The sequence below is a fragment of the Myzus persicae genome, unplaced genomic scaffold (genome assembly GCF_001856785.1).
Source record: "Myzus persicae strain clone G006 unplaced genomic scaffold, MPER_G0061.0, whole genome shotgun sequence".
Taxonomy (NCBI): Eukaryota; Metazoa; Arthropoda; class Insecta; order Hemiptera; family Aphididae; genus Myzus; species Myzus persicae.
This window is the reverse complement of record NW_019103730.1, coordinates 20,028-37,454: the sequence shown is the minus strand read 5'-3', so window position 1 is coordinate 37,454 and position 17,427 is coordinate 20,028. Positions and strand designations below refer to the sequence as shown.

Below are 17,427 nucleotides of genomic sequence, written 5' to 3'. Positions count from 1 at the left end.
ACAAACGGGAATCCACTTTTCTACACGCCAATTCAAGACCGACCGCCAGGTCCAGTAAATATATATTTATACATATGTGTGTGTGTGCGTGTGTGTATTATTAAAACGTGTTCGGATTGCGTAATGCGTCCGCGAGGCTAATAGACACGTTGTGTGCATTTTATGAGGAATTTCAAAAATGCGTCTGACGGAAGTACCTGTCATGCGTTATTGTATTCGCACATAGGTACACAGCGGTCCGCGAGACGGTGAAAGAAGAAGACGAAGAAAATATGAACGACGGAAACGATGACGACGAGCAACGAGTAGGTAATGTGTACGTCTTATATGCTACGCGAACACGCCGTGATATCGCAGAGCTGTACCTATGTTATTGTACACCTACCGAAATAGTATAATACCGATTGTACATTGTTCGTCATATTTTACTATTATATCGCCGAAACTTGAAAGTGAGACGGCGGCGGTGACGTTTTTTGTCAGCAGACGGTTATGTACGAGTAGAAATAAAATAATAGACGGCTCGCACGATGATGTGTGTATTATATATTATAGTATTATACAGTTTTATATAACCTTTTATTCGAGTTTTTTCTTCTCCAAACAAAACGTATATTGAGTATATATTTTTAGACACAAAATGTAGTGTAAAAATAAAAAAAAAAATAAAAAATACAAGATCAAATAAATAATATAATTTAAGGACTTAGATAAGTAATAATATATGTACAATACATTTAATATTCGCATATACTTATATATTATATTTTGTTATTAACATGTAACTGTTGTACTGGAATTCCGGCCCGCTATCTGATGCAAGCGCAGGTGTCTCTCATATTCTTTTGAATCCAATCCAGGTATTTGGTAACTCTGGTATACACTCCCGGGTAACCGGGTCTACCGCAGCCGACACCCCAGGACACGATGCCTGAAAAAATGACGTTATGAAAAATTACAACAAACACACGAATACAGAAAGGTACCTAACAGATTGTTTGACCGAATTCAATATTGTAGTCTACAGTTTTATATCAGCGAATCATTGAACAGTGAACACTTGTCATCTCAAAAAGTATAAAAGTTTTAGGAAATATTTTTTTACATAACTAGAAGTCACACCAAATAAAAATTGTATCATTTAAAATTTTAGTATCGGAAATTAAATAATTTAATGTTGTGATACTTATACAAATTAACTACGTACTATAGGTAGGTAGTAGGTAGGTGCATATTTAGTACCTACTAGTTGGACATTATTTATAAGTATATACTTACATCGAAATTTGCAGATAAATAGTTTGCTTTGATACAGAATTAAAAAATGTACACTGTCATTATTACAAAACATTAAATACTTAAAAAAAATTACATCGATAATAAATAGGTACCTACTAAATATATGTCCTTTTTATAGTTATTTTTAATGACGTCAGATCACGTGAAAAAAATATTTCAAAAAGTTCATATTTTCGGAGAAAACTAATGGTTACTGTCAAAAAAAATAACCTTTGTACCATTGCGGTTATTTTATCGACGAATAATATTATATTAATATTATACTCACCAACTATTTCCAACTTGTCGTCCGCTTCGCTGTTTATCAACAAAGGACCTCCACTGTCACCCTGCAACGACAAAAATCAATTATGGAATATGCTTATATAGAATGGTGGGCGACGCGAGTGGGCTTTTAAAAATTGTCGGCTTCTTGTACAAAATAAATAATAATGATTTAATTTTTTCTTCGCGTCCTAAAAGAGTTTCAAACACATTCAGACTTCCACTTAAGAAGTACATAATATAAAACAGTGGTAGTGATAGATACAAATATGTAGAGTAATCAACTGGAATATATTACGTCATGACGATGACGCGTATCACGACGCAGGTGTACATTGGAAAGTTTCCGGGTCGCTATTTCGGGAAAATTTCAGGGTGTTTCTGTTGCAGAAGTACATTGAGATTGGAAATTGTAATTATAACGATATAGAATATAGGTATTATGACCGTGCTAGTGGTGTATAATTTTATATGAATCATGGTTCGTCGGAAGTGCACGTCTCATTCTCGGGACCACGGACTGAAATCGCCAAACCGGAATAATACAGTAAATCAATATAGTAGGTAACAGCGATAACTGCGATTTAAAAAAAAATCCATAGAATATTATTTATTTGAGTGTATTTATACATGACAGTGACAGCAAGTAGCAGCTGAGCTGTAGTAGGAATTGCATTTTTAACAAACCAGAGGTCATAATTAGATTATGAAACTAAAATAACGAACCTGACAAGAGTCCTCGATTCCCTTTCCGGCGCAAATCATATTGCCGGTGATCCTCTGTGGTCGGTATTTTGAAGCCCTGCACTGCGCCAGTGACAGGATCGGCACTTGAACTTCTTGCACAACGTCTGCCAGATTTCCACCTTCCGACACTCGGCCCCAGCCGACCACGGTTCCCAGTTTTCCGGACGGTTCGCGGGCTACATATAAAATAACGATGGTTAAATGATGTGCTGGCGATAGGAGTTTGGAAAGTCATTCTTTCGTGATTTTTCACGTCTCTTCTATGCAAATTAGTTATCGTTTTTGTGAAAACGGTTTTAAAATTGTGTTAAGAAAAATACATCGCTGAGACTAGGACCTAACCTTAAGAAAACCTGTGCTATTTTTGAAACATTTTGAAAATCGAGTAGGCCCTGCACCAGTTTGCTGGTTAGGGGTAGATAGGGTATTTTTCTTCAGTTTTTGGGTTTTAATGTATTGAAATATTTAAAAAATAAATATCTTTTACTCTAAGACGTTAGGTGATAATAAAATTTTGGACATTCTAAACCGTGTAGTTTTCGACTACGAAAATAGTTATCAACTGAAATCTATAAAATCATTAAAAGCCTTCACAGCAGGATTATAATTTTCGGTGGGCTGCAATAACGCGGTAGAAGACGAAAAGAAAAGAAGTGTGGAACTTTCAAAGTTCATTGTTAGACCCTCTATATTTGTCGTAGTCCACTTGGTTACATTGTATAATATCATGTATACTTACTAGCTGACGGCAAACATATCGGCCTCACCGATTTGGTAAACGGTACTGCCTTTCGCAGCCGCAACAGAGCCACGTCGTGGTTGTACGAGTTCACGTCAAAGTTCCGATGACGCACGATCGAAGACACCATCCTGGTGATGGTTTCACCGTCGGTCGTCGTGCTCTGGTCGTGATCGCCGAATATCACACGTATACGAGATTTTTTCAATCTATAAACACCGTTCGTTAATATTATATTATACAGTCGTTATTGCAGCTAGTTAAAAGATGATAATATATATATATATATATGTATAACTTGACGAGAAAGGATAAAACGCTGAATCACCAAGTATAATAGTATGCTAATATAATATATCATATAATAATATTATGCTGCGGTTATAACGACGTTAATGCGTGTGTAGACAACTAGCTGTACCTATATTCTATTATTCCTAGTAAACTGTAGTCCAGAGGAAAATAGAAGTATTTTTTTCTTTCTTAAAATGCATGGATCTTAATCAGACTCGATAGCGCCCGTTTATCGTTATAATACGAAAACAAGTATATTCATATGTGTTTAACTTTCTCCAAGTCCTCGATTAACAATAACTGGTACAAACTCGAAATCACGCTGCCTACATTTATATGTATATTTTATATATTACCTATATATTATGCTTCATAACGAGAACGAGTAAGAGTGAAAAAAGTAAATATTTAACAGAACGCGATTTTTACATCGATAAAAGCACATCAAACGTACGATATTTAAATTCAATGGTATGTAACTACATTTTTAATTACCTATTGTACTCGTGACCTAACATTATGCACAATATTATATTAATACTATTATGCATTATTATGCAACAATCGTTAAAACGTTTTATCATAGAAAATATTCCGATTGCAATCGTTGTCATGATGTACAACTTACCTACAGTCGTAGGTACGTTTTTTAATTTTAATTGACAAACACACACACACCAGTACACCACTCACTTGACGTGTGTGTAAACGATGTTCGCGTTTCATGTGTGTTCGTGAAATGAAAATGTGTACGTTTCGCGTATTCGAAATTGTTTTTATGAATAATTTCGCAATGGAAAGTTATTATACGCGTGCGTATATAGGTACCGTGGCTATCATATCTATCGGATGTATATTATAACCTCGTTGTTTACTCCACGCTGGTAAAGCAACAACAATTTAGGACGAAATCTCTCGGCACGGCGACGGAGAATTCAAATATAGTATAATACAAATAAACGTATATAAAATATAATGACGGTGCGAATCGACGGTGGAAATGCAACAGGTACAATGTACATACTATATGGTTTTACGCTTTAAGTATTATATTATACATACGGTTACCTATACGGGTATACACCGTAATCGGACGGTCAACGTATACCACTGGTACATAATCTACACACATATGGAGTGATCCGCATAATTGGCCCGATTGATAATAATTTTCATAGTCAATTTACATGTTTCTGGTATGCACGTAGTTATTGAAGTACGTAGATACAATAAGTAAGTATTATTATTGACTCTATATTTTTATGCAATTTAAAAGTCTTTACAATGGCGATTTGATAAAACTCTGAAACAAAATAATTTCCTCAGACTTATTTTGACTTTCGGAAAGTATTAACAATATAACTTAAGTCTCAGTGAATTGAGTTTAATTTTGTTTCAGATTATAAAATTAAAAATAAAGCTTGAAAAAATAAAATTTGAAAATTCCCAAAACGTCCAATTGAAAAATTGAACAAAAATTGATTAAGAACATTTTTGACAATTATTGTTGACTACTCTTAAATGAATCACTCCATATGCTGCAATACACACCTAGTACTTATATACATATCTGACCTCAAGAATTTGCGGTTTTTCGAGTGATTTTTACTGCGCGGTGGTCGGTGGATTCGTTTTTACGGTATAAAATTATAACGTGGGTGCCTATTATTATTACAATAACGGTTGTTCCGAAATCAGAGACGAACAATAATAATGATGATAGTAATAATAATAATGATGGATCGGTGTCATGCGTTGCATGTAGTATAGATTCATGATGTATTTACAAAACGCGTACGCTGACATATTATACATAAATAGTACCCGTAGCTTCTGAAATGGCAATGTCTATGAGTGTATAGAAAGTTAGGAAACCCCAAATTCGTGGCTTGTGCCGCGTACTGCTAGTATCATAACGACGATGAGGCATTCGAGGACGGTATAATATATCGATAATCGATTGTTCGCAATTAAAAATTAATTTTTAATCGTACAGCGTGTACATACAACTAGTTACTACCTATAAAGTATTATGATAATATCGTAATTAAATACTAACGACCATCGCGCGGTCACCGCTGTACTACGAATTGAGGGTTTTAAAACTTTCTATATAGACCCACTAGTTACGCGTTTATGAAAACGGCAACAGGTCTCTCTCTCTTTCGTACACTCTTATAATATGTACACATGCGACTATTTATTCAAAATAAATTACTTAGTAAATTACCATAACTCGGAGCTTGCAGGGTTCTATACTTTTAAAATATATTTCCTCATATCCCTTTTAGATCTTTTAAACACAATACGCTATACGCTATAATGAATCTCAAAACTTCCGGGAACGTTAAACTCTCAGTTAATTTTTTTTTTTTTATTAGAATAATGCTTTGGTAATTATAACATATTACCTACTCAAACCATTTTTCTGACTGAATTATGTGATTATTTTAACAGATTATTTTATTGGTTTTCTCATTACGCCACTGTCATTTTATAGTAACTCTCTCCACCTTGCAATACCTATCTGAGCCTAACATTCACAGACACAAATACAAATGTATGCTTATATTTTATCATTCACTAGATAGTTATTTTTTTAATTAACCATAGCCAAAGTGGAAGCAAAAGATTGATAAAAAAATATAAGCAATTATAATATATAGCAATCGGCGGTTGTCACTTATTATTGTCGATAAATCATACCTATTATTATAAATATATTGAAATTGGTAGGTATAGTGTAGTGTAGTGTAGTGCAATATCCTCACTTTTCCAGATATGAAAATGAGCATTCAATTTAACTAATTTTCACCTACTGGGTAGCTAGTATTGCGGTTTATAGTACAATAATAAAAGAAAATACATTCAAATGTCTCCAGATTTCGATCAAACCAGTATAAACAGTCATAGCTTAGTATCTCATATTTTGTATTACAGATTATAATCAAAATTAATAAATAAACGTTAAGTTATTATGAGTTTAAACCTTTTTAAATACATAGTACTAAACAAAATTAATATGCACTCACTTCCGGACGCAGTGAGCTGCGGTCAGCACATAATCGCTGTTGATGAGTGATCCGCCGCAGTGGAAGTGGCTTTCGTACATGAGTTTCGCTACCCATGGGTACTTGTGCACCCCAGTGGGGCGACCACCCACAATGCGGATTTCTTGATTCGGTACTCCACAATCTATACACAAAACAAATTTTTTAAATGTTGAACGATTCGAAACAATATTAAAGATCGCTATACATCAAGTACGATGAATAGATTTTTAATAAGTTTTTTTTACGGCACTTTTTAAACCATGGTTGTCATTGATATGCGTCATTGGTTATACAATCCAATCAACTGGTGTCTGTAGAGGGTTTCATTTGACAACGATCTATGTTTTACTAGTGAAGTCTATGTATCGATCCGAAACAAAAATGTAATATGCACATAATATAAAAGGTTGAAAAAAAGGCAACGAATACCGAATGAAAAGCCCATTTGATGAATGTATGTGTGTCTAATAATTTAAATTTATTAACGTCACTCGACGTGGGAGATAGTGACGTGTGATATTATTAAACGATATATTATAATACAAGTGTCGGTGTAGATTAAATAAAACTGATTTTATACACATTGTGTTGTATATGCGTGAAAGAAACGGTCTTGTCAGGAAGTATTTCGAACGCTTTCCGTTACGAATTATAACCTTACCTAAACTCACGTTTCGTCGCGACGGTAAAAGTGTAATATAATACTCGTATCATCGTATTATGTATTTCCATTCTCATCCGAAAACCGTGTAGCGCACTAGCGCCACTGTAACCGGTATGGATGTTATTTCCGAAACGAGTCCGAAAATCGGTAATTAGGTCGAACGGCGTCCTCAATAGAATCTCGACACAATAATAATATTGATGTTTATTGTGTCGGGTTATAGTCTCGCAACAACTAATAATCCGTTATCCGCTGGTATATAATAAAAATACAATATAATATATTATGCACTCACTGCAAGTGCAGTTGGACACGGGTAACTTCTCCTCGGGCTCGTAGCTGACGGAACCGAATATGTCGTCAAAGAATATTCGCTTATCACCCTGTCTGTCGGGTCTGGACGTGCCGTCCTCGTCGTTGTCCTGCGGAAAGAAAGTGTAAGCTATCAACACACACACACACACACATAGGTACATTGACTGGGTAAACCACGAAGCTGTGAAGCGTTAAAATGAGATTTAAAGATCATCCCGATAAAACCTGTACACATTACATTATAGGTAGGTCAGTTAGTTGGGTGGGCACGAGACATCGGATTGCAATCATTAAAATACACGTGTAACGATGATAATAATAGCTAGCGGAAAGTTATTTTAAGCACACATTTTTACGTCAAGTCGAAACGTTTCATTTTTGTCGTTGTCATTTTCGTTTTCATACGCACGCGACGTATGTGTTTCTTCCTTTCTCGGCAGAGCTACTTTTACCACAGAAATGTAACGCGCCGGCCCAGTCTCGAACCAGACATAATAAGAGAGAACGACAACGAAGACGCCGAGACACGATTATTATATTTTAATTTTTCAATTTTGTGTATCGGCGAGACACTGTGGACGGTTTGTGGCGTTTCGTGGTTTACTGAGCTCACCCCCCAAAAGCTTACCGTGGACGCGGACGCCGAAGCGGTGGCCGAATCGTGGCCAACGGTTGAGGCGGCGACGGCGGCGGTCAGCATGCACACGTGCACCACCATCTGCTGCAGCTGCTGCGACCGCATCGTCGACGGCGGCCGAGCACCATAAACGCGCGGTGGCCGCGGTGGTCCGTCCGTCCGAACGAGCGAGCGATAGACGGAGCGTTCGGTAGCGATCGGGCGCGTACACGTTAGCGAGTGCGACGAGCGGCCGTCCGAGCGATGTGACGATGTTCCAGACGCGTCGCGCGTATTACACACCGCGGTAAGTGGTTACCTCCTATACGACGTCGCGACCGTGCGCGCACTAAACCGAGTTATAGCGTCGTACTGCGTGCCGCTTCCACTGAGACGGCGGCGGCGGAAAGAAAGTGCACCCGCCAGCGGACCGGACGCGAGTAAAAGCGGACGTGCACGCGCTAGGCACCGGTAGCCGCGTAATATTGATGGTATTGTAGCCGTGGTATATACCATATACGTATATTATATACCTATATATATGTACCTATACGACGATATAATAATACAATGGCATACGTCTTGTACCTACTCTCACTTTCTTGCGGACGAGACGACCTTGAAGGTGCCCCGCCACTGACGGCCGACCGTGGCCTAAGCCCGCAGTAATATCAGAAGTGTATTATACATCATAAATTCGAGGTATATAACACATTGATATATATAATATCGAAGAACAATCTTGTCAAACGAAATGTCACGGGACAGAAAAATTATAATTTCGTTTTCTGTTTTGCATTTGACAACCCAATGCCGAGGTCCACATTTTTTTGACGACAAGTCCAGTTCGGTATTGTACCAGTACCACCCCATACTACTCAACTCAAGACAAAACACCGGAAAATCAAAAACACTAATGTTTTTGCAAATTCTGCTTATAGGTAAACTTTTCTTTAAAAACAAATGAATGTCCTTCACTCGACTTAAATAAAAATAGAATTCTATTGTTGCCATCGATAAAATACCTAAGTATCATACTAGATATAATATTTACCTGGTCAAACCATACCAATAAAATCGCAAGCCACTGAATTCTCGTCTTCAATTTTTCTTGCCAATTTAAATCTGAACACAAATTTAATCTCAAAAATAAAAATATTTACATTCATGGGACTAGGGTGGCCAAGTTAGTAAATATTTCTAAATATGCATCCTACACAAGTCTTTTAAATCATAACTTTATGTTACTTTACTTTACATTATGTTCCACTTTTCACATGATACACGAATTTTTATCAACCACCGAACTTGCAAAACATTACTATAAAAGTTCCACTTAAAGTTTTTAAACCATTTCAACCCTCTCATTTATTTAGACATGTTTGCCCCGCCATCTTAGGAAAAAACACAAACTTTGTTTGATATACATTATATAATTATTGTTATGAGTGCTTATTATTTAATTAGTTTTTTTAGATTAGATGTAAAAGTTAAAATACCTTCTCACTATAACTGGAAATTAAAATCACTGAGTTTGAAAAAGAAATTAATCTATTTAAGCATAGTACACTTACGTTCAACAGTAAATTAGTATGCAAATTATACCTAGAGGTTTAATTTATGAAACATTTTTTATACGTTATTAATTATAACTGTATCGAAGCACCGATATTAATTTTAGTAATTTATTATGGATTAAGCATCTCATAAACTTTTCACAAAAATCTATGGACATTTTAGAAGTAGGTTTTGTGTTTGTGATTAATGATTTTTGAGATTTATATGTTTTGTTGGGTTTTTAAATGACATGATGTAATAAATAATAAGTAAGTCGGTTAATTTAAATTTAAACAGTTTTTTTCTTTGGCACGTATGGTTAGGACAATATACGAGTACACATATTTTTGGTATTCAACATAACGTGACTGTTTCTTTTTTTTACAAGTTAATGGATTAACGTATGTTACATTAGTATTGTTAGTCATTATAATACCATAGTGTGCGGCTTCAACCATGACAATCCACGTGTATTATAATATAAATACATATGTACATAGATAGGTACTTATTTTGTTTTAGTTTCGCCCCGATGTCAGTTAAAATTAATCACACAAAGTATACCTTATACTTGTATGGTAAGACATAACTAACCAGTGACAGATTTTAACTGACACTAAATTTTCAAAGGCGAAGATCCGTCATTATAATTGTAATATTACAAATAATAACATACTTTCGCGCGCAGTATACCCACTTACACGCGTATAGCATAATATATAATATAATACATTAAGAGTTCGACTGGTGCAATTTCAGAAATAGTCTTACGCACTCAACAAATGTTAAACTAATAACTCCTGTTTGCAGCTCTCATCGTGCCTTGGATTATACGTCTAGTATATTGTATATATACAGTATATAGGTATCTACCAAAGTTTTAATGTATTTCGCAACAATGAAATTCGTCGGAAATCAAGTTAGTGCAGAAATGTCACGTGCACACTTTTCTGCGAAGACGACCGTTGAATTTTGATTGACTTACGACCAGAAAGTTGGACAAAAGTGTATTAAATAAACGTGTGACGCGACTTGCAGCAGCCCCTGCCTACCCGCCAGATCTGCCCGCGTCTTACCTGCCACCCACCTACCTACACATACACAATAAACACCTATAGCTTACTTTAAATCGTTTGCTAACGTATTCATTTTACCCACATAATATTATGTTATTGTACAACGCGAAATAACTTTTCGCTCGATTTGAATAATTTTACACAAGGGGATCGATTTAAAAACGACCATTGCAGAACTTTTATACTGCCCTAAAAGCAATTATACAATGAGAATATTATACAAATTTGATTCCAAATACTACTTCCTCTCAAATGATTTTAACTCAAATTCGCTATACCTATGTGTTTCTAGGACTCAGATTTCTTAGTATTTACTAATTATTATAGGATACAGATAAAAATAGCTGAGTGAGTTATAAATTTTTAAATTTTATAATTTGTTTATGCACCAAGCACTCCAAACATGAAAATGTACTATGCTATTTTTTGCATATTCAAAATTTTTTAAATTTTTAGTGCTATTTTTGAAGTTTTGGTGTTAGTTTTTGCTGATGTGCATAATATAATACTTTATTTTGTATTTTTTTTAAATCTCATTTATGTTGAATGAAAAATAGTAACTATAAATACATAATATTTATAAAAATAGTATTCATTTATGTGAATCCATAAGAGAAGTTCCCATATTTTTATTTCATATTGAATTATATCGGCGATATAGAATGTTATACCTTATACTCAGTACCGAGAGTTAAATGATTTTTGTTATTATGATAATATGCTAAGGTACGCTTACCTACGCTTAGGTATGTGAAGGTCTAGTAATGAATTTCATGAATACTCTATAAATATATTTATTTTTATTTTATGACGAAAATAGAAAGTGAAATGTACTTTTATGATAGTAATAATAGTTTTTTGGTATCAGAGTTAAAAAACCACACATTTCAATATTTATTCATCGTGCCCACGCTATCAAACTTCATCACGGAGAGTCGAAAGTCATAGTTGATCGTGTTGCGTAATCTCAATTTGTCTTCACAATTTATTAAAGTTTTTGTTGCACTACTCCGTTCGTATAAATTCAACAAAATACTTATCAATATTGGAAACTATTAATGTTGAATATTAAATATGTATACATTTACTTTTTGAATAAGTTATTTTAAGAAATTTAAATATTAATTAAAAAAATCACAATTGAAACAATATTGCATAAATATTACTATTTCCAGGATCACAAAAATTGACTGGGAAAATTAACATCATAAATTATCGACTTGCAGTAATTCGTGTTTACTTTTCTTTTCATGGGATAAAAATTTGATGGTTAAAAAAAATTGTATCTTCTCTGCATTGCGTTATTCTGCCTTATATACTTTTTATCAGTGTACTATGTAATCCTGTAACAAATTCAGTTGTCTATGGACCATGGTTTACTACAACTTTGTAATAATATTATATAAATTACATATAAATACTTATAATGTTTATCATCGATTTAATTGGAAATCGGTATATGGTGTAAATTTTACTAGAACGTGATAATGGCGTCAGACCGGCTTTACGAAAGTGAAAATGTTTACTTTGCAGACCGCGTTCGGCGTCAGTAGAAGTGCGTTCGCTCAAATCAAGACGTATACAAAAAAAATCGGCTAAAAACCTGCATCGACGATTTCTATAGGTACAAACCGCAAAGTAAACAAGAATCTTTAAAACCGTCCGATTTACATGTCTTATAATTATAGGTCATTTTAGATGGTGCAAATTGCAGACTACAGCCTTATTTTATACTCTGCAGGATTAAAGGGGCTTCTGAGTTTGCAAGAGATGACATTTAAAATTAAATACATAATTTATTAATACCCTAGCTATTATACAAATAATAATAATGAACACGAATTTGAAGGTTTTTAAAACATGGACACAAAAATATGAATTAAGATTGACTATTTTAATTAAATGATTGCAAAATTAACATTGAAAAATTGGTTAAGAATAGCACGTACCCAACTGCGTTTTGACGTGATTCACTTAACAGAATGTTGGTTTAATAAAGACACTTATATTTTAATTATAATTTAAATAAACAAAACAATAACAAACACGTTTTGTTTATTTTGAAGATTTTAGAATTTTTCATACCGTCCTACGACTTTTCAGTAATTTTGACCAGAAAATCGTGAATTTAAAAATAATTGAAATTATAAATGTTTAATACAAATTATAAGTGTATGTTATATAGACTATAAACCTGTTATAGCTAACAGTTACAAGTTATTTTAAATTTTAAGACTTTTGTCCACACTTGTGCACATAACATTTAAGGAGAACTATTGATCGTCTTGCAATACTCGAACATATTGTACACAGTAGTATTCTTCAGTGTTGAATAGCGATTTTTGTATGTCCCATTGGCCGTTATATAATGGGTGTGTAAGTTTAAAGCGTAGGTTTTTGACTTCTCACAGTACTTTGTATCTGGATTATATGACTATAATATTGCTCATTTAGAATTTAAATTGTCATTCGAATCGTCGAATTCCCCAGGTACAATAAGTTATACAACATGAAGAATAAACTGTATGGAATATATTATTAGAGGTATTCGCATCGCTTAGCTCATATTATGTCATGTATACCAGGTCTCAAGTGGTAGGTATATCGAATACCGCAGAGTAACAGCACTTATAAATATTAAAATTGTTGAAGCTTTGACTGAAGCGTATCCTACAGGCAAGTGTAAATAGGCTGCAAGTTATTATATAAAGGTCGACACGTTACAATATTATTATTTATTAATATTATTTATTATTCGAGAGCGAAACGGAATATAAAAGTTTTCGTTGTTTAATTACTATAACGTACACATCACACCGTTTCTTTCGCAAAACATTAAAATATTATGTTACTTTGTTGAAAATCCGACAGTATATTTCGGTATACGAGCACCTAATGAGTATGATGATGATAATAATAATAATAATATGGATACAGTTGTCAAAGGATCGTATTCTATTTTTTTGCACCAAGGATAAAATATACATCATAAATATGTATACACATTACACATTAAACATATACACGTAAAATTTTATAACTCAGTTATTGCGGTTACGCCCAGAGCGTTTAATATCGAACCACAGTTTTAAAAAGAATCGGAAATGGTTTTTTTCCACGTAACAGTTGGCATACATTTTATTTGTAAAAAAAACATATTTATATTAATTCCACAGTATATAATAAATTGTGTTGAGCATTTGTGCGCGTCTTTTCCACGAAATACGACATCAAAGCTTTCGAGCTCAATATACAAAGCTCCAACTGTTAAATACGGTTTTCTATTCTCGGGATTAGTACTGCTGCATTGGCTTATTATTGTAAATATTTTTATTATTATTATAATATATTTTAATTGCATTTATTGTATTATTTCCTAGTACTGCACTACTGGACTGAAAAGATTCCTATGAAAAAACGTTTCATCTTCTTCTACCCTGCCTGTAATAAGATATTGAAAAAATAATAAAATATTTTTCTTGTTCGTCCCCAGCAACAATAAGCAATCGTATATTTTCTCGTTGACCTAGATATGCTGTAATGGCGGATCAAACTCTCAAATAGTTTAAGTACAAGACAAGAGGCATTTCATAGACAGTAAAATTATATAGTTTATAAATTCGTATGGACTAAATGGTACATTGTGTAGTTCTTACCTACCTCAATAAAAGTATTTGAGCCACTTTGGAAAGATTGAAAATTAAGGGTCACTCGATTTAAACAATTCTAAAAAATGATGTACCCGATATAAATGAGCATCGGTAAATTATTATACTTAACATTACTTTTACTCGTAAAAATTAACGAATAAATTCAATGAGATCAAAACTCTACATATATTTTACTTTATTTATAAAACTTGTGATATCATAGTAATATTGTAGTGCTGATACACACTAGTAATCTATGATCTTAAATCGAATTCGATTATCATAGTGTTAATTTTGTAAAATTATGCTACAACGCATTGTATTATTTTACATCTATTGTAATATAAAAATCGGATATGACAAATAAAATACATATTTTATCTTTGCTAATTGATGAAAACAAAGATACAGATGAAAATTTTTATAATATTTTATTTATTTGTTTTGATAGTGATCAATACATATATAAATAGGTAGTTTTATTAAAAATATTCTTCTTATTTGCCTTATTATCAAGAGTACAGAAGACATTAACTACCTAAAAAAATCATTCTTAACTGAATCAGTTGTTAATATTCTAAAAATTATATTAACTTAAACAGTTAACATATATTCATATTGTAAAAACTTTTTTTCAATTTTAAAAATTAATATTATGAATAATTTTCAATTAGTCCTTTTAAATTGTATGTAATACTTATAATACTAATAATATTAAAGAATACAGTTTTAATAATTGAATAAAATATGAATTATTGTATATTGTACATTGTGGATTATTTTGAATGATACATTGATTATATACAACTCGTATAACCTGTATAATTTAATTATTTCTAACTTTAAAATAATTTTTAATAGGTTTAACACTAAATTATAGTATCATAACTAGTACCTACTTAATTTTTATATTATTATTTATTATTTATTTTTTTTATTATTAATCTTTATGATGTAAAGAAAGTGTTAGAAAAAATTATTATTAGCTATATTTATTCATATGAATTAATTAACTTCTAAAATGAATTGTGTATATTACATACCTTGATAAAGTATATTTTGCTATTCCGTATATTTTATTATAATACTTATTTGTCGTTATAATTATTACGGTTTGCAGCGTTTTTGCGTGCACATTATTAAGACGAAATCGGAAATTGTTCGTGGAGTGCACAAACCGCATTTTTTGCAGTACGCCTGTTCGACATAATATTATATTATCATCGTCGTCATCGTCATCATCGTTATTTGCTATTATTATAATAACATATCCCGTAAATTATTCGGAATATTTTAATACGTGTTGTGTGTACCTGAAGTGGTTATAATAAGTGGTTGTTACGGAAGCGCAAATACTATTCTGGGGAGGAACACCCACAATTAAAACGGAATCCGCAGTTCTATATAATCTAATACAATTATGTTTTGGATTCCGTGACGAACGTATCCGAAAATTAACATTTTCGGGTCCAACCACTGCATGTCTTAATAAGTATCTCTACGTATATAATAATGTAACGTGATGCTCACGACTCACGAGTCACGGACAGTCATCGCCCGGTTATCAGCCTATAAAAGCTTAGTATTCTAACTAATAACCTTACTAATTTTAGTAAATGAAAAAAAAACAGTTATTTGAAAAAGTTAAAATATTATCCATCATTAAAATATTCAAAAGCAAATTAATGGTAAACTGCGTTTTTTCTCTTTTGTGAGAGACTAGCAAACTTTTACTTTTGTTAGGTTATTATAACCTATATTTAATGTATAAAGCAACAAATTGAAGTAGTACGCATTAATATGACCGCTACTGCAATATATCTCTCGATGTCGATTCTAGATAATACCGAGGGTAATCGGTAATAATTGCCGTGAAAAAAATGGCCAAGTACAAAAATGGCCAGTGTAAAACAGGCTATGGAAAATTTGTCTCATAGGAAATATTTGTTAAAAAATTTTTATGAAATAATAAAAACATAAAACATATTAGACAATATATATATTGCATAAACAGGTAAATCATAAGAATCATACATCATTATAATAAAATAAAAGTCAATAAAAATACATCCAAAAATATAGTCAAGACATATACATAAATAAATAAACAAATAAAACTAACATAAAAAAAATATATTAAAAAGCTATTACATATTTTAAAATTTTAATAGGTATAGTGCTTTTATAAAAAGTTTTTAAAATGTAGTTTACATAATTAATTTTTGTTTTTCGTGGCCTATTTCTGTTTGGACATTTTTGTACTTTGCTATTTTTTTCCGTGGCAATTATTACCAATTACCCCCGGACGCACGTAAATTAGCTATATACCGCATTCTGGGATAATGTTTTATTTTATTATACATAGGTAATGCATGCCGTTTAAGATTTGAAGATTTAATTATAATATATTCCATCAACCTATAAATATTTATTGATATATAGGCACATAAAACTAACATTTTTGTTGGATTATCTCCAAAAGCTTATGCTTGTCATAAAGCCTTATGCTGGAGATAAAAGTCTTACGTATGCAATGATTTATTATTGAATTAAAACTTAGCACATACATTATAGTGACTTACTCAATGACGAGGTACACTCGAGACCTTCTATAGGGCAGAGCGGTTACCTACCTAAAAAGGGGAACTTTTATTAATTACAGGTTGAACTTAAATGTAAAAAACAAACAAAAATATGCAAACAAAATAAGTAATCTTCATGTAAATAATGTTTCATATCAGAATTAATTGTATGAAGGTTTAAGCAATGTTTGTTAAGCAATGTTAAAAGTCTATTATTAAGCCAAAAAAAAAAAGGTCGATAGAATGAATATTATTTTTCGTAAATATAACTAAATTAATTACCTAGGTATAAGTACTACACGAATATTTTTTTAGATTTTTAAGTTTTGCTTATGTAGCTAAACTATATAATTGATGATGTATAATCTGAAATTTTTTTTTTTTTAATATTTTAGATAAATTACTAAATGTTATTGAAGAAATCTAAGACCAAAATGTTTGTGTTCTGTGCATTTTGTCAGTTTTTTCGAATGTGTTTTATTGGATAACAATAATTCCTATACGATACTGAAAAAATTAACCCATGGCAGTGGTGTAGCGAAATAGCCTATCTATAACGCCATGTGAATAT

At 32.4% G+C, this 17,427-nt stretch overlaps 1 protein-coding gene across 1 annotated transcript in view; it reads right to left on the bottom strand.

Annotated features, from left to right (window-relative positions):
• LOC111035149 (coagulation factor X-like) overlaps positions 1-8,433 on the bottom strand; it is a 20,264-nt gene extending 11,831 nt beyond the window's left edge. The window contains exons 1-7 of the mRNA XM_022316669.1: positions 8,004-8,433; positions 7,356-7,482; positions 6,376-6,538; positions 3,050-3,258; positions 2,290-2,486; positions 1,568-1,628; positions 811-931 (exon numbers count right to left, since the gene is read on the bottom strand). Of these exons, the coding sequence (XP_022172361.1) occupies positions 811-931; positions 1,568-1,628; positions 2,290-2,486; positions 3,050-3,258; positions 6,376-6,538; positions 7,356-7,482; positions 8,004-8,117 (992 nt within the window). The 5' untranslated portion in view covers positions 8,118-8,433. The remainder of the gene's footprint in view (positions 1-810; positions 932-1,567; positions 1,629-2,289; positions 2,487-3,049; positions 3,259-6,375; positions 6,539-7,355; positions 7,483-8,003) is intronic.
• Positions 8,434-17,427: the final 8,994 nt, after the last annotated feature.